Source organism: Diceros bicornis, chromosome 6 (assembly GCF_020826845.1).
Source record: "Diceros bicornis minor isolate mBicDic1 chromosome 6, mDicBic1.mat.cur, whole genome shotgun sequence".
In the NCBI taxonomy this organism is placed as follows: domain Eukaryota; kingdom Metazoa; phylum Chordata; class Mammalia; order Perissodactyla; family Rhinocerotidae; genus Diceros; species Diceros bicornis.
Window position 1 is genome coordinate 4,873,524 of NC_080745.1, and position 22,417 is coordinate 4,895,940.

Sequence of the window (22,417 nt, forward strand, 5' to 3'; positions counted from 1 at the left end):
TAAAACCCCCAACCTGGTACAGGAGCAAAGTTCTGATCTTGGCTCCAGAGGCCAAATGTCCAATCTGCCCGCTATGGCATCCTTACTCTCTGATTCTCTCTTTCATTTACTTATGTGTATATTCATTCATTTATTTATTCATTGATGTGTATATTTCTTAAACTATTTGCCCACATGTAGGTGCTCACTAGGTGGAGCCCGAGGGTGGATGCCAAGGGGACTGGACGTGGCCTAAGAGTCCCAGGAGGATGTGTTCAATATATCCGAATCCCGGACCCTAGTTGTGAGGCACGGGACATCAGAGGGCGATGCCATCATCTTGTTGGGCTCATGGCGTCTCTCCCAGGTTTGGGTGCGGATCTCCTTGCAGAGAAAAGCACCTGGAACCTCACCGTAGAGTGCTACTCCTGCAGACGTGCTAGTTGTCAGACATCCACCAGCTCCCACTAGGACACCTCGTCTGGCAGGTTGTTCGTGAGCGTGGCAGCTGCCTTATGCAGAGCAGCCAGGGCCTCCTGAGAGCGCCCAGATGTGTTTTCGCCCAGGACATCCATTGACAGTGTAGGCTCCGATGGCCCAGCCCCGGCTCTCAGACTCCTCTGCAGGAGTCAGCATTGCATCCTCACAGGACTGAAACCTGCCTCTTCGATGTAGCTACACCGTCCGCGGAAGGCCGGCACACAACGGAACTGAGGCTTCCAGGCACCCTGAGACAGCTTTCCTCTTCCCCTCTTAAAAGGGCCATTCCTCCAGGTGGCTTCCTTTGCTAAAGAGCCAGTCCCATTTGTCTTGAGCCCACCGTGGCCAGACTCTTGTTTCAGAAGCTCTATCCGAACACGTTCAGCCAGCGAAACACATTCTTTCCCTGTCTCTACAGAAATTACAGGTAGATTGTCATATAGAGAGATATGGCCAAAGGGGAACCTAGGGGAGGAGAGATGGGAAGGGATTTTTAGGACTAGATATATCTATAGAGTGATACACTCTCTAGACAAATAGAGGTGGATGCAGATGTAGACAGAGATACAGATATAGTTGTGTATGGGCTTTCATTGGTCAATATCAGAATTCTTTCATTATTGGCCAAGTCTAATCACATGGGAGTAGGAAATATGGGCATGAAGCTAGTGTGTTCAGAATGTCTTACCTCAGAGCATACTGGGGAACGGTCTTGAGACAGAATGAGATAACCAGGGAAGTGAGCTACTGGCATTCACAGTATGCTTCAAAATGCTTTTGGGTGTTTGCGTGTGTGTGTGTGTGTGTGTGTGTGAGAGAGAGAGAGAGAGAGAGAGAAAGAGAGAAAGAGACTCGGTGAGGAAGAGAGAGAGAGAGGCAGGGAGGGAGATTTAGAGATAAAGAGAGGGGCAAGGAGACCTGGAGGGTCGATTTTATGGCCTACATAATACCATGAGCCTTAGGGGTTGACATGACCTCTGCTGAGTATAATCTGTTCATAAAGAGTGTGCTGGGATTATTGTGGCACTTGTACTCAATGTATACAGCCTTGAGGAAGGCTTGCGCATTAGGCTGCCCAAATCGAAGGTAAGGTTGTTCACTGCGGGACGATTTTAGTGATTCCAATCTGGTATCTTTGTAGACAGAAGCTTTGAACTAGAGCTGGGCATCCCGACCTCCTTCTCGCACCGTCCCAGGCAAAGGAGGCATTGCCAATCTCCGAAGAATTGCATGACAGATGAGACAGAGGGCGTGTGGACCAAATCACAACCAAGAAGTCACATTACATTTTCAAAGATATTTTTATTGTACCTAAGGAGAGTCACATGCCACCTGAAAGTGCAAGAGGCATTGCTCAAAGTACCACTTGAAGGGAAGGGAGGAGCCATGGATGAAGGAAGACTGCCGAAGGGCTCTGAGATAACGGACACCTTCTCTACAAAACACTAGGAAAGAATATAGGGAGCTATTCATGCCCATACATGCACAAATGTGAAAATGACCGAAGAGTGAGCTTCATCCTCTTTCCTGAGTGATTGCTTGGTGTTGCTATTGTATCTTTCCCTGCCGTTTTCTGTACAAGTTCAATGCTCCCAGGGAAACTCCTAGGCAAAGACTCCATGGGAGTATGGACTTGATCTTCAAATGAATCATTGATAGATGGAGACTGAAGTCGCTTCCAGGTGCCAGGTTCAAAACTCACAGCTAGCATAAAATCTCACCTTCCTGGACTCACTCGTTTAAGAAATGTAGCATGCCCTCCTTTTCTAAGCATGCCCCAAGCTGAGGTCATGTTTGACTTCCAGGCATGCCAGAAGGGAAACACGCGTGCGTGTGTCCTTCTTAGACCTATGGCCCTGGCCTCGATTGGGTTCCAGTTCCGGGATGGTCCAGATGGCCGAGGAGAGGAGGAGGTCACGTTTGTCCTGACAAGGCTTTAGCTCCATCAGACTTCAGGGAGGGCACCCACAGCCTGGTGCCCATGGTGCCTCCAGAGGCCCTGTGGAGCTTGGCAACAGTCGTGGCGACAATGCGGTGGGGCCCACAGGACAGGGGAACATGCTCCCTTTGGGATCCCAAGTGATGGACAATGCTTCGAGCCTTGGCCTCCCTCCTGACCACGCTGAGTGTTCCTTGTCTCTCCTCCTTCCTGGTCATGCTGGCTTGGCACCACTGGAGGAGAAGCCTGAATGGGGGTGTGGGAAATGATGCCTTCCTGCCCCTAAATCGGAGGCCCTGGTGAGCATTGCAGCATGTCGAGCAGAGCCTGAAATTCTTCTCCGCTGAGAAGTTCTTCCGGTGTTCCTGGAGGCTCCTCTGCCTGCAGATCCCCATTCAGAAAAGGTTGTGCCTTTTCCTGAACCTCTGCATCTGCGAGGAGTTCATCTAAGGGGCTGGAGGTTTCTGCAGAGCGCTGGTGCTGTTGGCCTGGCGCAGGAGCGGGCTCTTTGGCCGACAACACCTGCTGCTGCCACACGTGTGTGTCAGTGTGCGCAGGCTGCAGAACTGCCCTTTCCTGAGGCTCCTCTCTGGCCGTGACAACCTGAGGCCCCTCGCCCCACTGCTGCATAGCGTGGGATGTGCCTGGCTGAGCCAGATCCTGCAACTGTTGCTTAGGATTGTCAGGGTCAGGCTGAGGGGAGTCTTGGAAGGGCAGCGCTGCCATGCCAGTGTGCTCATTGTGCTCCTGGCATATTCCTCGGTATGGGGGCAGGAGAGGAGGGTGAGTAGGCGGGAGAGCCCCTCCCAGAGTTGGTCTGGTTGACCAGTGGCACGCAAGTGTCCCAGGAGGGTGAGTGTTCTCCTTTCCCTGCACAGGCTGCGTGGGCAGGACCACCAGGGGCCCCGGGGACTGGCCCACAGAGGCAGCAGGAGAAAACCAAGGAAGGAAGCACGTCGGGCAGAGAGGAGGAGCTGCTATAGCAAGCGATTGGATGCTCCTGAGAGGATTGCAGGCAGGGAGAGGAGGTGAGCTGCTGGGGACAGTGGACAGGTTGCTTTGGTCCTGCAGAGCAGCCAGAGGAGGCCTGGCATTGGGGCCTTGCATCAAGGCTTTCACGGGTCCACTCCTGGTCTGCTCTGGGTGCCGAGCTCTTCGGTTCTGAAACCATACCTGGGACAGAAAAAGAGAGACATGGACATCAGAAGAAGTAAGGGATTCCAGCTCTATCTGCCCCCCGATCTGTCAGGCAGTGGGCAAAGTCCGTGAGGCCTAATCTCAAGGGGATTCTATCTATACCTTTCACCTGGTCCTTGCAAACTAGGTGCCCGTTCAGGGCAACTGCTGACATCTGCCTAACAGTGTGGATCCCACCTTGATTTTCTAGAATGGCAGGCCCTTCACACCCTGCTCCCTAGCTCTCTTGCCCTCTCACTCCCTGGGAGTCCATGCCTTCGTATCACCCACCTTATGAGCCTTGAGGTAAATTCTTAAGAGGCCCCCCTCCCCTTCCTTACCCAGAAGACTCCAAGTTGTCAGCTCTACAGGCCTTCCTCAAAACCAAGCTATCCCCTGTCTGCCAATGGCTGTGATGCAAATGAAGTCACCTTCTCTGGCTCAGATGCCTTTGCTGGTTCAGGCCTGGGTTGAAACCCATGCCTCCAGCACACATCTCCACTTGACACGTCTACAAGCCAATCAATTGTGGAGGGAGGTCCAGACACAGGCAGCCACCGAATCCAGGTGAACAACACCTGGGTCTAGAATGGGCCCTCGATTTCCATGGCTGCCTCAGAAAAGGAGCTCTCCCGAAGTGGTTCAGTTTCCTCCCCATCCATGGAGAACGGAGGCAAGAACACAGGGCCTTGTCAGCCCGTTGAAGCAGAGCCACAGGTTCTTGGATCCAAGTGAGAGTGTTTCAGAGGCTCTGTCTCGAAACAACTACGAACCTGCTTCCTAGTTTATGTACCCCAAACCACTGTCTCCATGACTTAGGGAGAGCAAGAGTTCACAACCAACCGTGAAGGTGCCCCCACCCCCAGCCAGGATAAGGCCAATGACCCTAGATGATTAGCTTATCTTCAGGGGGGAGGGGGCAGAAGGGAGGGGGAAAGGGCTAGAGTCGCGTGGTTGGCCGGGTCCCTACGGGCTCCTAGGGCCTCGAGGCCCAAGACACTGAGCAACGTGCCACCACCCACAGGACAGCTCCCCCCCTCACCACAAAGAAATCTCTGGGCCCAGATGCCAGCACTGCTAAGCTTGAGAAGCCCTGACAGACAGGGTTTTCTCAAAATAGCTAGCGGCCTTCACGGTTTCCCACTTTTGTCCTGCCACTGCTTTTACATGCATGGGCACAACCACCAATTGGATTTGGAAATTCCTCCTTCGGGTGGACTCTCACTCGCCAGGCCAGGGCTTTCCACACCATGTCTTGGCCCTGGATCAGCGGGATGACCCCAAAGAGCCCACTTTTAGCCGGCAGCAACTAAACGGCCAAGACCCCTTCCACGTGGGACAAACCGTGTGTCACACACTGAGAACTTACCTGAATTCTCGACTCTGGGATGCCTGTTAGTCTGGCCAGTTCTTCCCTGGCAGCAATGCCGGGAAATCGGTTCTTCTCGAAGTTTTGAACGAGGATCCTGGTTTGCGATGGAGTGATGCGTGTCCGCTGTCTCCTGCCTTCTTTTGGGTGGCATTCTAAAGGGGAACAAAGGAAGAAAAGAGGCATTTTAGGCGGATGGCACATTCAACGTGAAACAGAAATTGGTGTGTGTGTGTCTGTGTGTTTGTGTGGGCACGTGTATCTACATCTATATCTTATTTCCCACCACCTTTCCTCCCACTGAGTCCTCTGAGACAGTCATTGACCAGTGCTACGTAGCCCTTGGAGAAAACCCCCGAGGTGATGGGAGAAGAGGAATCTGCACTTCCTAGCAGTTTTGGGAGCAGAGGGTTCAAACCCTTCCTGGCCAAGAAACAGCCCGCTGGCCAAAGAGGGGCACGGTGCTCCTATCTGGAACACTGAGGGAGCCGGAAGAAGATATCTTTGGCTCTTCTCCTAAGCGCTCCTTGCCAAACATTTGGCAACCCCCTGCAGTGAGTTTTGCTTGGGAAGGAGATCCTCGGAGCAAATGCTTCTGGAATGCTGAGTACTCACTTGCAGTGCGAGCTTGAGGCTGCTCCACTCCATGCAATTGCCCTTCTCCCGCAGAGTCTCTGGACCCCAATCGGCCCTGCCTTAGATGTCTCCTGCGTTGGTTTTGAAACCAAATCTGAGTGCCAGAAGAAGAATCAATTGTTATGCAACTCTTGTCAGCAGAATTCCAGAGATCTTTTGCAGTGATTCAAAAGAGAACAAACAACCTAACTAACTAACTAAGAACTAACTAACTAACTGACTAAGGAAAACCCCGAAATAGCTGTCTGCCCAGAGTGGACACGTTTATAATTCGAAGGCACTATATTATCCAAAGGAGAATGCTTTCCTCTCCAAAGGAGAGCACGAAATGTGGGAAAAGACACCATCTGCAATCCGTGGAAAGAATCATTGCTTCTTTGGTCATCTCCCTGCTCTCCAAAGTGAATGCCCCTGATTGAGGAGACAATGCTTGCCTTGCCAAAGGCAGAACGAGCTCGCCAACGTGTCCTCACTCTCCCTCTCCTATTTTCTTGAACCATACCAGTTTCTCTCTCTGTCTTTCTGTCTCTCTTTCTCTCTGTCTGTCCATCTCTGTCTCTCTCTCTTCCTGTCCCTGTCTCTCTGTCTCTGTCTCTCTCTCTCCCCCCTCCCTCTTCTCTCCCTTGCTCTCTCTGGCTCTTTGCACCTCATCTTTGCTGTGCTCAGTGCCTGATTACCGTTTCTTCACCTGTCTCTTGTTCCCACAGGCAGTACTATTTCCTGACACACAATACATGGGGAAGTGCCCCAGTAATAAATTCACTACAGCAGGAGGTCAATAATGACTAGCCTGTGCTGTTAGGGAGAGACTCATTCAGAGTTGGCTCTTACTGAGTCCATTCCACAGTCACCTCTAGGTTAGGAGGCTCTGACATACCCATACCTATTTTGGAACCGAGTGTCACTCTCATAAACAATGGGATGAGGTACGTTTTTCCTCAGTACCAGAGACAGAAGAGCAGTGGTTTTCTAAAATTTTCTTCCACCAATCATTTCTGACGGTTTCGTGTGGAAAATTTGACTACTCTCAGGAGAAATGTCTAGAGTGAAAGACATCCAATGTCTGTTGGCCTCTTCTAATGTCCCAGGCATTGTGCTCAAGTGTTACTTCTGATTCCTTGGTGACTTACTTCAAACCTGACAGGTGGTTCCTTGGGGGCAAGGAGTAAAGGGACAAATGCCGTGGCACAGCCAGCCTCATCCTTTATGGTTTCGGGGACTTTCCTGCCTGACCATGGATTCAAATGGGCCCAGAGACACTCAACCACCTATGGCCAAGTGCTGCCAAGGGAGGCACATTCAGTACTAGGATTTGAGTCAGTGTTGTCTTGGACACCCAGAAGGGGAGCGTCAAGAGAATGAAATAGGCCTCCTCCCGAGCAGGCCCTCAAATTGAAGTCCCCATACCCCGTGGCTCATCGGGGACTAGAGCAAATCCAAAAACCCCGCCTTCAATACCTGCCTCTGCTAAGTCGCCTTAAATTCTTGGTTGGCGATCTGAAGCCGGCTTCTCCTAGAGTGAGCGTGTACTTCCCAGCTGTCTCTTTGGTCAGGGGAGACATTAGGTTGACTTTCCTTTCTCTATCGACCACTGCTTGGACAATCATTCAATATGGGGTTGGGCTTTAAACTGTCCCATGTGCCCGACCCATTTGAAACCCTTGGTAGCACTAAAGCAAGTGTCAAAACAAAACAAAAACCGCTCTGAGAACCCGGGACACCCATCAACTCTTAACCAGAGGACTCAGTGCTGCAGGGTACTCCGTCTTCTGTAGTAGCGACGGCAGTGATCAAGCGCAACATATCACGACCATGTTGACCCCATGGCTTAAATCCTCTCGAGTGACCACATATGACTGAACGTTTGGCTCTCTGGTGAATGACCCAGTGTACTCCCTTCCTCCATCAGTGAGTACACCAAACCAAGATTTCCAGCGTTGGTGAAAGGCATAGACACGTGTCTTGTTGTTGTGATTGCGTTCTTCGCATGGCATGACACAAGCAGAAAAAAAGCTTCTAAGCCAACTCCCTGACCAAAGAGACTGACTGCAGATTGCTTAGCTCCGATTGTGTCTGTACCTTGAGCCTGGGAGAGGATGAGAGAGAAACTCAAGCCTACCTGGACTCTGGCTTCCGGAATGTCAATTTCTTGGGCCAGTCGTTCTCTGGTGGCGATCCCGGGGTAGGGGTTCTGTTGAAACAATGCTTGCAGAGCATCCCTTTGACTCGGATTCAAAACGGTCCTCCTTCGTCGGGATCCTCTTGGGTGCCGGCCTGTCAGAGAGAAGAGGGTAAACGTACTAGGAAGGCTTCCATAGGGATGCAAACCGGTGGTGCAAGCCTAGCTCTTCTCTTTACGCCGTTTGGAACATTTCCACGTCTGAGGAGTGCTGTCCATTTTGAACTAAAGCATGCACCTAAGGTTACGTTGACTGGGAAACAGGCCGGTCCACAAGGAGGGCGCCTTGTGGAAAGGACGAGAGTCAACGACCTAGGGAAGGTACCAACCACACGCAAGTAATCCATATAATTACATGCAAACAGAATGGGGAAGCCACAGAAACAAGGGATGTTACTGGAAATAACAAGGAGCTCCTTTAAATTTTAGACAAACGGCAAGTCCCCCTTCCACAAGCATGCAACTTTTCGTCCGTGTGAATGAAAGATATACTTCTAAAATTAGACATAAAATACTTGATAATTCATGTGCTGTTCTCTACCACCAGAGAGCCAACTTGAAGACTTTCAGTAGAGGAGCCATTGATGGAAATCACGGCTATCAACTCGGATTTTCATTCCAAGGAAGCCAGGTCCAAGCTTGTCTCGACACAATCCCTCTGTCGCCCACAAAGTGTCGCTGAAACAGAGCCCTAGACAATCGGTCCCTGCATCCAGCCTGGTAATTGATATGTTCTTGAAAGCTAGAAAAGCATGAAGGCTCTTGGATGATCTGACTACAGAGCCGAGATGCAGATGGGAACTTACCGCTTAATGAGCTGCTCGAATCCATCTTGGGAGAGTCACTTGGATTCCACAGAGACGGCTGGCCAACTGAGCGGTACCCGGAAGCACAGGGCTTATCAAGGCCCAGCTTGGCCCGCCCCTATTTCTTTCAATAGCTTCCTATGGTAGCGCTTCATTCAATATTTATGACCTTGCGGGGATCCCACCAAACAGGTGGAAGTTGACCGTTAAGGGCCAGTTGAGAGGCTAGCGGGGACCTTTGCAACCGTCATAATCCTTTTCCCAGTATAACTTTGACTTCAGGCTGACGACTTTGCACACGTAGAAACAGTTTGCTCCCTGATACGTTCCATTCCTCTGGGTTTTCCGTGATTGCGGATAACCGTCGTATATCCAATGCGGAGAGCCTTGCTTTGATCGTGGACTTTGCACATTTCCCTCAGCATGCCCCGGAATGCACTTTTTTCCAACCTCGAAGCATTTCCTTTTACTTTCGGGTGAGGAACGAATACTTAAAATTCAACAGGTGAATCGTTTTCTGGGTTTTACCCATGAGTCATGCCCAAGGGCATTGAAGGCTAGGCTGAGGTCAACCCAGGTCATGCACGTCGAAATGGAGGCTGAAGCATTGTCTGCTGTCAAAACCTCAAAAGTCGGAATGAAACATAATACTTTTTATGGTTTGAAGGAAGGGAAACAGACTATCTCTAGCTGGTTTCTACTGTTCTTGATGCCTATTGTCAGGGTAGGTCAAGAGATTCAAGAGGTCAGAAAAGGATAGCACTGCTTAACAACACGGGAGAGGGGGAAGACAATTCAAAGAACATGAGAATGCTGACAGGAGTCCCATGTCTTTGAAGATAGACCTTTCTTTCATAGAAAATGAAAACAAACTAGAAACCAAAAGTGCCGATTTATGTTAAAAAAAATGAGGGGTTTATAAAAGCAAAAGCTTAGACGGTGGATGTGACAGCTGTGGTTGAAAGGAATGGTTGGATAAAAACGTGTTACCAGTCAATCATTTCAATCGAGTATATGCTCCAGGTAACTTTTAGGAAACCCCCAAAATCGAGGGAAGCAAGCAAGGCAAGCAACCAACCAACCAAACGACCAACCTTCGAACACTAGTGTATACTTTTGCCACCCAAGGCTGTGAAACCCAACTCTGTGTGCTAAGAGGAAGAAAATCAGCCTAAGGAGAATGAAGTGAAGATGAGACTATTTATACCAGAAACAAAATGCATTCAATTATTTTAAAATAGTACTAGGGAGGAGTGTGCTTTTGTGTCTGTGTGTGTGTGTGTGTGTGTGTGTATTTTTAGGTAGCAGAAAGGCCACCGGCTTGACATAGAAGAAACATCGCCTATTTAAATACGAGTAAGGAGTATTCCATTGTGTATATAGACCACAACTCCTTCATCCATTCGTCCCTTGATGGGCACTTAGAAACAATGAAAGCCAGCCATTTGTGACAACATGGATGGACATTGAGGGTATTATGCTAAGCGAAATAAGTCAGAGGGAGAAGGTCAAATACGTTACGATCTCACTCATAAGTAGAAGAAGAAAACCACAACAAATCAACACATAGAGACAGAGATTAGATTGGTGCTTACCAGAGGGGAGGAGGGGGGTGGCGAAAGGGATGATTAGGCACATGTGTGTGGTGATGGACTGTAATTAGTATTTGGGTGGTGGACGTGGTGTAATCAATGCAGAAATAGCGGTATGCCTGAAATTTACACAATGTTACCAACCAATGTTACTGCAATTACAAAAACAAAAAAAGGAAGTAAATATAAATAGAAGTAAGGCGATGTGGAAGGACAGGATCCTTCCCATTTAATAGGTTGTTCTCAGACCTTGGGTTTCAGCAGGATTGTGTTAGAGAACTGCCATACAGCAGAAGGTGTCAGGTGGGCAGGGAGGCTCCACGAAGGGGTCAATTTCGTTTGCAGGGGTGACGCCCTAACTGCGGAGCCTTCCCCAAAAGCATAAAACCCCCAACCTGGTACAGGAGCAAAGTTCTGATCTTGGCTCCAGAGGCCAAATGTCCAATCTGCCCGCTATGGCATCCTTACTCTCTGATTCTCTCTTTCATTTACTTATGTGTATATTCATTCATTTATTTATTCATTGATGTGTATATTTCTTAAACTATTTGCCCACATGTAGGTGCTCACTAGGTGGAGCCCAAGGGTGGATGCCAAGGGGACTGGACGTGGCCTAAGAGTCCCAGGAGGATGTGTTCAATATATGCGAATCCCGGACCCTAGTTGTGAGGCACGGGACATCAGAGGGCGATGCCATCATCTTGTTGGGCTCATGGCGTCTCTCCCAGGTTTGGGTGCGGATCTCCTTGCAGAGAAAAGCACCTGGAACCTCACCGTAGAGTGCTACTCCTGCAGACGTGCTAGTTGTCAGACATCCACCAGCTCCCACTAGGACACCTCGTCTGGCAGGTTGTTCGTGAGCGTGGCAGCTGCCTTATGCAGAGCAGCCAGGGCCTCCTGAGAGCGCCCAGATGTGTTTTCGCCCAGGACATCCATTGACAGTGTAGGCTCCGATGGCCCAGCCCCGGCTCTCAGACTCCTCTGCAGGAGTCAGCATTGCATCCTCACAGGACTGAAACCTGCCTCTTCGATGTAGCTACACCGTCCGCGGAAGGCCGGCACACAACGGAACTGAGGCTTCCAGGCACCCTGAGACAGCTTTCCTCTTCCCCTCTTAAAAGGGCCATTCCTCCAGGTGGCTTCCTTTGCTAAAGAGCCAGTCCCATTTGTCTTGAGCCCACCGTGGCCAGACTCTTGTTTCAGAAGCTCTATCCGAACACGTTCAGCCAGCGAAACACATTCTTTCCCTGTCTCTACAGAAATTACAGGTAGATTGTCATATAGAGAGATATGGCCAAAGGGGAACCTAGGGGAGGAGAGATGGGCAGGGATTTTTAGGACTAGATATATCTATAGAGTGATACACTCTCTAGACAAATAGAGGTGGAGGCAGATGTAGACAGAGATACAGATATAGTTGTGTATGGGCTTTCATTGGTCAGTATCAGAATTCTTTCATTATTGGCCAAGTCTAATCACATGGGAGTAGGAAATATGGGCATGAAGCTAGTGTGTTCAGAATGTCTTACCTCAGAGCATACTGGGGAACGGTCTTGAGACAGAATGAGATAACCAGGGAAGTGAGCTACTGGCATTCACAGTATGCTTCAAAATGCTTTTGGGTGTTTGTGTGTGTGTGTGTGTGTGTGTGTGTGTGTGAGAGAGAGAGAGAGAAAGAGAGAGAAAGAGAGAAAGAGACTCGGTGAGGAAGAGAGAGAGAGAGAGGCAGGGAGGGAGATTTAGAGATAAAGAGAGGGGCAAGGAGACCTGGAGGGTCGATTTTATGGCCTACATAATACCATCAGCCTTAGGGGTTGACATGACCTCTGCTGAGTATAATCTGTTCATAAAGAGTGTGCTGGGATTATTGTGGCACTTGTACTCAATGTATACAGCCTTGAGGAAGGCTTGCGCATTAGGCTGCCCAAATCGAAGGTAAGGTTGTTCACTGCGGGACGATTTTAGTGATTCCAATCTGGTATCTTTGTAGACAGAAGCTTTGAACTAGAGCTGGGCATCCCGACCTCCTTCTCGCACCGTCCCAGGCAAAGGAGGCATTGCCAATCTCCGAAGAATTGCATGACAGATGAGACAGAGGGCGTGTGGACCAAATCACAACCAAGAAGTCACATTACATTTTCAAAGATATTTTTATTGTACCTAAGGAGAGTCACATGCCACCTGAAAGTGCAAGAGGCATTGCTCAAAGTACCACTTGAAGGGAAGGGAGGAGCCATGGATGAAGGAAGACTGCCGAGGGGCTCTGAGATAACGGACACCTTCTCTACAAAACACTAGGAAAGAATATAGGGAGCTATTCATGCCCATACATGCACAAATGTGAAAATGACCGAAGAGTGAGCTTCATCCACTTTCCTGAGTGATTGCTTGGTGTTGCTATTGTATCTTTCCCTGCCGTTTTCTGTACAAGTTCAATGCTCCCAGGGAAACTCCTAGGCAAAGACTCCATGGGAGTATGGACTTGATCTTCAAATGAATCATTGATAGATGGAGACTGAAGTCGCTTCCAGGTGCCAGGTTCAAAACTCACAGCTAGCATAAAATCTCACCTTCCTGGACTCACTCGTTTAAGAAATGTAGCATGCCCTCCTTTTCTAAGCATGCCCCAAGCTGAGGTCATGTTTGACTTCCAGGCATGCCAGAAGGGAAACACGCGTGCGTGTGTCCTTCTTAGACCTATGGCCCTGGCCTCGATTGGGTTCCAGTTCCGGGATGGTCCAGATGGCCGAGGAGAGGAGGAGGTCACGTTTGTCCTGACAAGGCTTTAGCTCCATCAGACTTCAGGGAGGGCACCCACAGCCTGGTGCCCATGGTGCCTCCAGAGGCCCTGTGGAGCTTGGCAACAGTCGTGGAGACAATGCGGTGGGGCCCACAGGACAGGGGGACATGCTCCCTTTGGGATCCCAAGTGATGGACAATGCTTCCAGCCTTGGCCTCCCTCCTGACCACGCTGAGTGTTCCTTGTCTCTCCTCCTTCCTGGTCATGCTGGCTTGGCACCACTGGAGGAGAAGCCTGAATGGGGGTGTGGGAAATGATGCCTTCCTGCCCCTAAATCGGAGGCCCTGGTGAGCATTGCAGCATGTCGAGCAGAGCCTGAAATTCTTCTCCGCTGAGAAGTTCTTCCGGTGTTCCTGGAGGCTCCTCTGCCTGCAGATCCCCATTCAGAAAAGGTTGTGCCTTTTCCTGAACCTCTGCATCTGCGAGGAGTTCATCTAAGAGGCTGGAGGTTTCTGCAGAGCGCTGGTGCTGTTGGCCTGGCGGAGGAGCGGGCTCTTTGGCCGACAACACCTGCTGCTGCCACACGTGTGTGTCAGTGTGCGCAGGCTGCAGAACTGCCCTTTCCTGAGGCTCCTCTCTGGCCGTGACAACCTGAGGCGCCTCGCCCCACTGCTGCATAGCGTGGGATGTGCCTGGCTGAGCCAGATCCTGCAACTGTTGCTTAGGATTGTCAGGGTCAGGCTGAGGGGAGTCTTGGAAGGGCAGCGCTGCCATGCCAGTGTGCTCATTGTGCTCCTGGCATATTCCTCGGTATGGGGGCAGGAGAGGAGGGTGAGTAGGCGGGAGAGCCCCTCCCAGAGTTGGTCTGGTTGACCAGTGGCACGCAAGTGTCCCAGGAGGGTGAGTGTTCTCCTTTCCCTGCACAGGCTGCGTGGGCAGGACCACCAGGGGCCCCGGGGACTGGCCCACAGAGGCAGCAGGAGAAAACCAAGGAAGGAAGCACGTCGGGCAGAGAGGAGGAGCTGCTATAGCAAGCGATTGGATGCTCCTGAGAGGATTGCAGGCAGGGAGAGGAGGTGAGCTGCTGGGGACAGTGGACAGGTTGCTTTGGTCCTGCAGAGCAGCCAGAGGAGGCCTGGCATTGGGGCCTTGCATCAAGGCTTTCACGGGTCCACTCCTGGTCTGCTCTGGGTGCCGAGCTCTTCGGTTCTGAAACCATACCTGGGACAGAAAAAGAGAGACATGGACATCAGAAGAAGTAAGGGATTCCAGCTCTATCTGCCCCCCGATCTGTCAGGCAGTGGGCAAAGTCCGTGAGGCCTAATCTCAAGGGGATTCTATCTATACCTTTCACCTGGTCCTTGCAAACTAGGTGCCCGTTCAGGGCAACTGCTGACATCTGCCTAACAGTGTGGATCCCACCTTGATTTTCTAGAATGGCAGGCCCTTCACACCCTGCTCCCTAGCTCTCTTGCCCTCTCACTCCCTGGGAGTCCATGCCTTCGTATCACCCACCTTATGAGCCTTGAGGTAAATTCTTAAGAGGCCCCCCTCCCCTTCCTTACCCAGAAGACTCCAAGTTGTCAGCTCTACAGGCCTTCCTCAAAACCAAGCTATCCCCTGTCTGCCAATGGCTGTGATGCAAATGAAAAGTCACCTTCTCTGGCTCAGATGCCTTTGCTGGTTCAGGCCTGGGTTGAAACCCATGCCTCCAGCACACATCTCCACTTGACACGTCTACAAGCCAATCAATTGTGGAGGGAGGTCCAGACACAGGCAGCCACCGAATCCAGGTGAACAACACCTGGGTCTAGAATGGGCCCTCGATTTCCATGGCTGCCTCAGAAAAGGAGCTCTCCCGAAGTGGTTCAGTTTCCTCCCCATCCATGGAGAACGGAGGCAAGAACACAGGGCCTTGTCAGCCCGTTGAAGCAGAGCCACAGGTTCTTGGATCCAAGTGAGAGTGTTTCAGAGGCTCTGTCTCGAAACAACTACGAACCTGCTTCCTAGTTTATGTACCCCAAACCACTGTCTCCATGACTTAGGGAGAGCAAGAGTTCACAACCAACCGTGAAGGTGCCCCCACCCCCAGCCAGGATAAGGCCAATGACCCTAGATGATTAGCTTATCTTCAGGGGGGAGGGGGCAGAAGGGAGGGGGAAAGGGCTAGAGTCGCGTGGTTGGCCGGGTCCCTACGGGCTCCTAGGGCCTCGAGGCCCAAGACACTGAGCAACGTGCCACCACCCACAGGACATCTCCCCCCCTCACCACAAAGAAATCTCTGGGCCCAGATGCCAGCACTGCTAAGCTTGAGAAGCCCTGACAGACAGGGTTTTCTCAAAATAGCTAGCGGCCTTCACGGTTTCCCACTTTTGTCCTGCCACTGCTTTTACATGCATGGGCACAACCACCAATTGGATTTGGAAATTCCTCCTTCGGGTGGACTCTCACTCGCCAGGCCAGGGCTTTCCACACCATGTCTTGGCCCTGGATCAGTGGGATGACCCCAAAGAGCCCACTTTTAGCCGGCAGCAACTAAACGGCCAAGACCCCTTCCACGTGGGACAAACCGTGTGTCACACACTGAGAACTTACCTGAATTCTCGACTCTGGGATGCCTGTTAGTCTGGCCAGTTCTTCCCTGGCAGCAATGCCGGGAAATCGGTTCTTCTCGAAGTTTTGAACGAGGATCCTGGTTTGCGATGGAGTGATGCGTGTCCGCTGTCTCCTGCCTTCTTTTGGGTGGCATTCTAAAGGGGAACAAAGGAAGAAAAGAGGCATTTTAGGCGGATGGCACATTCAACGTGAAACAGAAATTGGTGTGTGTGTGTCTGTGTGTTTGTGTGGGCACGTGTATCTACATCTATATCTTTTTTCCCACCACCTTTCCTTCCACTGAGTCCTCTGAGACAGTCATTGACCAGTGCTACGTAGCCCTTGGAGAAAACCCCCGAGGTGATGGGAGAAGAGGAATCTGCACTTCCTAGCAGTTTTGGGAGCAGAGGGTTCAAACCCTTCCTGGCCAAGAAACAGCCCGCTGGCCAAAGAGGGGCACGGTGCTCCTATCTGGAACACTGAGGGAGCCGGAAGAAGATATCTTTGGCTCTTCTCCTAAGCGCTCTTTGCCAAACATTTGGCAACCCCCTGCAGTGAGTTTTGCTTGGGAAGGAGATCCTCGGAGCAAATGCTTCTGGAATGCTGAGTACTCACTTGCAGTGCGAGCTTGAGGCTGCTCCACTCCATGCAATTGCCCTTCTCCCGCAGAGTCTCTGGACCCCAATCGGCCCTGCCTTAGATGTCTCCTGCGTTGGTTTTGAAACCAAATCTGAGTGCCAGAAGAAGAATCAATTGTTATGCAACTCTTGTCAGCAGAATTCCAGAGATCTTTTGCAGTGATTCAAAAGAGAACAAACAACCTAACTAACTAACTAAGAACTAACTAACTAACTGACTAAGGAAAACCCCGAAATAGCTGTCTGCCCAGAGTGGACACGTTTATAATTCGAAGGCACTATATTATCCAAAGGAGAATGCTTTCCTCTCCAAAGGAGAGCACGAAATGTGGGAAAAGACACCATCTGCAATCCGTGGAAAGAATCATTGCTTCTTTGGTCATCTCCCTGCTCTCCAAAGTGAATGCCCCTGATTGAGGAGACAATGCTTGCCTTGCCCAAGGCAGAACGAGCTCGCCAACGTGTCCTCACTCTCCCTCTCCTATTTTCTTGAACCATACCAGTTTCTCTCTCTGTCTTTCTGTCTCTCTTTCTCTCTGTCTGTCCATCTCTGTCTCTCTCTCTTCCTGTCCCTGTCTCTCTGTCTCTGTCTCTCTCTCTCCCCCCTCCCTCTTCTCTCCCTTGCTCTCTCTGGCTCTTTGCACCTCATCTTTGCTGTGCTCAGTGCCTGATTACCGTTTCTTCACCTGTCTCTTGTTCCCACAGGCAGTACTATTTCCTGACACACAATACATGGGGAAGTGCCCCAGTAATAAATTCACTACAGCAGGAGGTCAATAATGACTAGCCTGTGCTGTTAGGGAGAGACTCATTCAGAGTTGGCTCTTACTGAGTTCATTCCACAGTCACCTCTAGGTTAGGAGGCTCTGACATACCCATACCTATTTTGGAACTGAGTGTCACTCTCATAAACAATGGGATGAGGTACGTTTTTCCTCAGTACCAGAGACAGAAGAGCAGTGGTTTTCTAAAATTTTCTTCCACCAATCATTTCTGACGGTTTCGTGTGGAAAATTTGACTACTCTCAGGAAAAATGTCTAGAGTGAAAGACATCCAATGTCTGTTGGCCTCTTCTAATGTCCCAGGCATTGTGCTCAAGTGTTACTTCTGATTCCTTGGTGACTTACTTCAAACCTGACAGGTGGTTCCTTGGGGGCAAGGAGTAAAGGGACAAATGCCGTGGCACAGCCAGCCTCATCCTTTATGGTTTCGGGGACTTTCCTGCCTGACCATGGATTCAAATGGGCCCAGAGACACTCAACCACCTATGGCCAAGTGCTGCCAAGGGAGGCACATTCAGTACTAGGATTTGAGTCAGTGTTGTCTTGGACACCCAGAAGGGGAGCGTCAAGAGAATGAAATAGGCCTCCTCCCGAGCAGGCTCTCAAATTGAAGTCCCCATACCCCGTGGCTCATCGGGGACTAGAGCAAATCCAAAAACCCCGCCTTCAATACCTGCCTCTGCTAAGTCGCCTTAAATTCTTGGTTGGCGATCTGAAGCCGGCTTCTCCTAGAGTGAGCGTGTACTTCCCAGCTGTCTCTTTGGTCAGGGGAGACATTAGGTTGACTTTCCTTTCTCTATCGACCACTGCTTGGACAATCATTCAATATGGGGTTGGGCTTTAAACTGTCCCATGTGCCCGACCCATTTGAAACCCTTGGTAGCACTAAAGCAAGTGTCAAAACAAAACAAAAACCGCTCTGAGAACCCGGGACACCCATCAACTCTTAACCAGAGGACTCAGTGCTGCAGGGTACTCCGTCTTCTGTAGTAGCGACGGCAGTGATCAAGCGCAACATATCACGACCATGTTGACCCCATGGCTTAAATCCTCTCGAGTGACCACATATGACTGAACGTTTGGCTCTCTGGTGAATGACCCAGTGTACTCCCTTCCTCCATCAGTGAGTACACCAAACCAAGATTTCCAGCGTTGGTGAAAGGCATAGACACGTGTCTTGTTGTTGTGATTGCGTTCTTCGCATGGCATGACACAAGCAGAAAAAAAGCTTCTAAGCCAACTCCCTGACCAAAGAGACTGACTGCAGATTGCTTAGCTCCGATTGTGTCTGTACCTTGAGCCTGGGAGAGGATGAGAGAGAAACTCAAGCCTACCTGGACTCTGGCTTCCGGAATGTCAATTTCTTGGGCCAGTCGTTCTCTGGTGGCGATCCCGGGGTAGGGGTTCTGTTGAAACAATGCTTGCAGAGCATCCCTTTGACTCGGATTCAAAACGGTCCTCCTTCGTCGGGATCCTCTTGGGTGCCGGCCTGTCAGAGAGAAGAGGGTAAACGTACTAGGAAGGCTTCCATAGGGATGCAAACCGGTGGTGCAAGCCTAGCTCTTCTCTTTACGCCGTTTGGAACATTTCCACGTCTGAGGAGTGCTGTCCATTTTGAACTAAAGCATGCACCTAAGGTTACGTTGACTGGGAAACAGGCCGGTCCACAAGGAGGGCGCCTTGTGGAAAGGACGAGAGTCAACGACCTAGGGAAGGTACCAACCACACGCAAGTAATCCATATAATTACATGCAAACAGAATGGGGAAGCCACAGAAACAAGGGATGTTACTGGAAATAACAAGGAGCTCCTTTAAATTTTAGACAAACGGCAAGTCCCCCTTCCACAAGCATGCAACTTTTCGTCCGTGTGAATGAAAGACATACTTCTAAAATTAGACATAAAATACTTGATAATTCATGTGCTGTTCTCTACCACCAGAGAGCCAACTTGAAGACTTTCAGTAGAGGAGCCATTGATGGAAATCACGGCTATCAACTCGGATTTTCATTCCAAGGAAGCCAGGTCCAAGCTTGTCTCGACACAATCCCTCTGTCGCCCACAAAGTGTCGCTGAAACAGAGCCCTAGACAATCGGTCCCTACATCCAGCCTGGTAATTGATATGTTCTTGAAAGCTAGAAAAGCATGAAGGCTCTTGGATGATCTGACTACAGAGCCGAGATGCAGATGGGAACTTACCGCTTAATGAGCTGCTCGAATCCATCTTGGGAGAGTCACTTGGATTCCACAGAGACGGCTGGCCAACTGAGCGGTACCCGGAAGCACAGGGCTTATCAAGGCCCAGCTTGGCCCGCCCCTATTTCTTTCAATAGCTTCCTATGGTAGCGCTTCATTCAATATTTATGACCTTGCGGGGATCCCACCAAACAGGTGGAAGTTGACCGTTAAGGGCCAGTTGAGAGGCTAGCGGGGACCTTTGCAACCGTCATAATCCTTTTCCCAGTATAACTTTGACTTCAGGCTGACGACTTTGCACACGTAGAAACAGTTTGCTCCCTGATACGTTCCATTCCTCTGGGTTTTCCGTGATTGCGGATAACCGTCGTATATCCAATGCGGAGAGCCTTGCTTTGATCGTGGACTTTGCACATTTCCCTCAGCATGCCCCGGAATGCACTTTTTTCCAACCTCGAAGCATTTCCTTTTACTTTCGGGTGAGGAACGAATACTTAAAATTCAACAGGTGAATCGTTTTCTGGGTTTTACCCATGAGTCATGCCCAAGGGCATTGAAGGCTAGGCTGAGGTCAACCCAGGTCATGCACGTCGAAATGGAGGCTGAAGCATTGTCTGCTGTCAAAACCTCAAAAGTCGGAATGAAACATAATACTTTTTATGGTTTGAAGGAAGGGAAACAGACTATCTCTAGCTGGTTTCTACTGTTCTTGATGCCTATTGTCAGGGTAGGTCAAGAGATTCAAGAGGTCAGAAAAGGATAGCACTGCTTAACAACACGGGAGAGGGGGAAGACAATTCAAAGAACATGAGAATGCTGACAGGAGTCCCATGTCTTTGAAGATAGACCTTTCTTTCATAGAAAATGAAAACAAACTAGAAACCAAAAGTGCCGATTTATGTTAAAAAAAATGAGGGGTTTATAAAAGCAAAAGCTTAGACGGTGGATGTGACAGCTGTGGTTGAAAGGAATGGTTGGATAAAAAAGTGTTACCAGTCAATCATTTCAATCGAGTATATGCTCCAGATAACTTTTAGGAAACCCCCAAAATCGAGGGAAGCAAGCAAGGCAAGCAACCAACCAACCAAACGACCAACCTTCGAACACTAGTGTATACTTTTGCCACCCAAGGCTGTGAAACCCAACTCTGTGTGCTAAGAGGAAGAAAATCAGCCTAAGGAGAATGAAGTGAAGATGAGACTATTTATACCAGAAACTAAATGCATTCAATTATTTTAAAATAGTACTAGGGAGGAGTGTGCTTTTGTGTCTGTGTGTGTGTGTGTGTGTGTGTATTTTTAGGTAGCAGAAAGGCCACCGGCTTGACATAGAAGAAACATCGCCTATTTAAATACGAGTAAGGAGTATTCCATTGTGTATATAGACCACAACTCCTTCATCCATTCGTCCCTTGATGGGCACTTAGAAACAATGAAAGCCAGCCATTTGTGACAACATGGATGGACATTGAGGGTATTATGCCAAGCGAAATAAGTCAGAGGGAGAAGGTCAAATACGGTACGATCTCACTCATAAGTAGAAGAAGAAAACCACAACAAATCAACACATAGAGACAGAGATTAGATTGGTGCTTACCAGAGGGGAGGAGGGGGGTGGCGAAAGGGATGATTAGGCACATGTGTGTGGTGATGGACTGTAATTAGTATTTGGGTGGTGGACGTGGTGTAATCAATGCAGAAATAGCGGTATGCCTGAAATTTACACAATGTTACCAACCAATGTTACTGCAATTACAAAAACAAAAAAAGGAAGTAAATATAAATAGAAGTAAGGCGATGTGGAAGGACAGGATCCTTGCCATTTAATAGGTTGTTCTCAGACCGTGGGTTTCAGCAGGATTGTGTTAGAGAGCTGCCATACAGCAGAAGGTGTCAGGTGGGCAGGGAGGCTCCACGAAGGGGTCAATTTCGTTTGCAGGGGTGACGCCCTAACTGCGGAGCCTTCCCCAAAAGCATAAAACCCCCAACCTGGTACAGGAGCAAAGTTCTGATCTTGGCTCCAGAGGCCAAATGTCCAATCTGCCCGCTATGGCATCCTTGCTCTCTGATTCTCTCTTTCATTTACTTATGTGTATATTCATTCATTTATTTATTCATTGATGTGTATATTTCTTAAACTATTTGCCCACATGTAGGTGCTCACTAGGTGGAGCCCGAGGGTGGATGCCAAGGGGACTGGACGTGGCCTAAGAGTCCCAGGAGGATGTGTTCAATATATCCGAATCCCGGACCCTAGTTGTGAGGCACGGGACATCAGAGGGCGATGCCATCATCTTGTTGGGCTCATGGCGGCTCTCCCAGGTTTGGGTGCGGATCTCCTTGCAGAGAAAAGCACCTGGAACCTCACCGTAGAGTGCTACTCCTGCAGACGTGCTAGTTGTCAGACATCCACCAGCTCCCACTAGGACACCTCGTCTGGCAGGTTGTTCGTGAGCGTGGCAGCTGCCTTATGCAGAGCAGCCAGGGCCTCCTGAGAGCGCCCAGATGTGTTTTCGCCCAGGACATCCATTGACAGTGTAGGCTCCGATGGCCCAGCCCCGGCTCTCAGACTCCTCTGCAGGAGTCAGCATTGCATCCTCACAGGACTGAAACCTGCCTCTTCGATGTAGCTACACCGTCCGCGGAAGGCCGGCACACAACGGAACTGAGGCTTCCAGGCACCCTGAGACAGCTTTCCTCTTCCCCTCCTAAAAGGGCCATTCCTCCAGGTGGCTTCCTTTGCTAAAGAGCCAGTCCCATTTGTCTTGAGCCCACCGTGGCCAGACTCTTGTTTCAGAAGCTCTATCCGAACACGTTCAGCCAGCGAAACACATTCTTTCCCTGTCTCTACAGAAATTACAGGTAGATTGTCATATAGAGAGATATGGCCAAAGGGGAACCTAGGGGAGGAGAGATGGGCAGGGATTTTTAGGACTAGATATATCTATAGAGTGATACACTCTCTAGACAAATAGAGGTGGAGGCAGATGTAGACAGAGATACAGATATAGTTGTGTATGGGCTTTCATTGGTCAGTATCAGAATTCTTTCATTATTGGCCAAGTCTAATCACATGGGAGTAGGAAATATGGGCATGAAGCTAGTGTGTTCAGAATGTCTTACCTCAGAGCATACTGGGGAACGGTCTTGAGACAGAATGAGATAACCAGGGAAGTGAGCTACTGGCATTCACAGTATGCTTCAAAATGCTTTTGGGTGTTTGTGTGTGTGTGTGTGTGTGTGTGTGTGAGAGAGAGAGAGAGAAAGAGAGAGAAAGAGAGAAAGAGACTCGGTGAGGAAGAGAGAGAG

The 22,417-nt window shown here is 49.9% G+C and overlaps 2 protein-coding genes across 2 annotated transcripts; both read right to left on the reverse strand.

The window, feature by feature from the left end:
- Window positions 1-2,680: 2,680 nt before the first annotated feature.
- LOC131406871 (double homeobox protein 4-like protein 4) lies at window positions 2,681-8,589 on the reverse strand. The gene is made up of 6 exons (XM_058542739.1): window positions 8,565-8,589; window positions 7,699-7,853; window positions 5,601-5,673; window positions 4,944-5,095; window positions 3,457-3,571; window positions 2,681-3,156 (listed from the first exon to the last, which is right to left on the reverse strand). The coding sequence occupies exons 1-6, from the start codon at window positions 8,587-8,589 to the stop codon at window positions 2,681-2,683; spliced, it is 996 nt and encodes a 331-aa protein (XP_058398722.1).
- Window positions 8,590-13,226: 4,637 nt separating this feature from the next.
- LOC131406872 (double homeobox protein 4-like protein 4) lies at window positions 13,227-19,137 on the reverse strand. The gene is made up of 6 exons (XM_058542740.1): window positions 19,113-19,137; window positions 18,247-18,401; window positions 16,149-16,221; window positions 15,492-15,643; window positions 14,003-14,117; window positions 13,227-13,702 (listed from the first exon to the last, which is right to left on the reverse strand). The coding sequence occupies exons 1-6, from the start codon at window positions 19,135-19,137 to the stop codon at window positions 13,227-13,229; spliced, it is 996 nt and encodes a 331-aa protein (XP_058398723.1).
- Between the last annotated feature and the right edge of the window lie 3,280 nt (window positions 19,138-22,417).

Coding starts and splice junctions, on each gene's coding strand:
- LOC131406871 (XM_058542739.1), bottom strand. CDS start 8,589: ATGGATTCGAGCAGCTCATTAAGCG. Junction 7,854..8,564: donor TTCGAGCAGCTCATTAAGCG/GTAAGTTCCCAT, acceptor TCTCTCTGACAG/GCCGGCACCCAAGAGGATCC. Junction 5,674..7,698: donor TTCCGGAAGCCAGAGTCCAG/GTAGGCTTGAGT, acceptor TCTGGCACTCAG/ATTTGGTTTCAAAACCAACG.
- LOC131406872 (XM_058542740.1), bottom strand. CDS start 19,137: ATGGATTCGAGCAGCTCATTAAGCG. Junction 18,402..19,112: donor TTCGAGCAGCTCATTAAGCG/GTAAGTTCCCAT, acceptor TCTCTCTGACAG/GCCGGCACCCAAGAGGATCC. Junction 14,118..15,491: donor TCCCAGAGTCGAGAATTCAG/GTAAGTTCTCAG, acceptor TTTCTGTCCCAG/GTATGGTTTCAGAACCGAAG.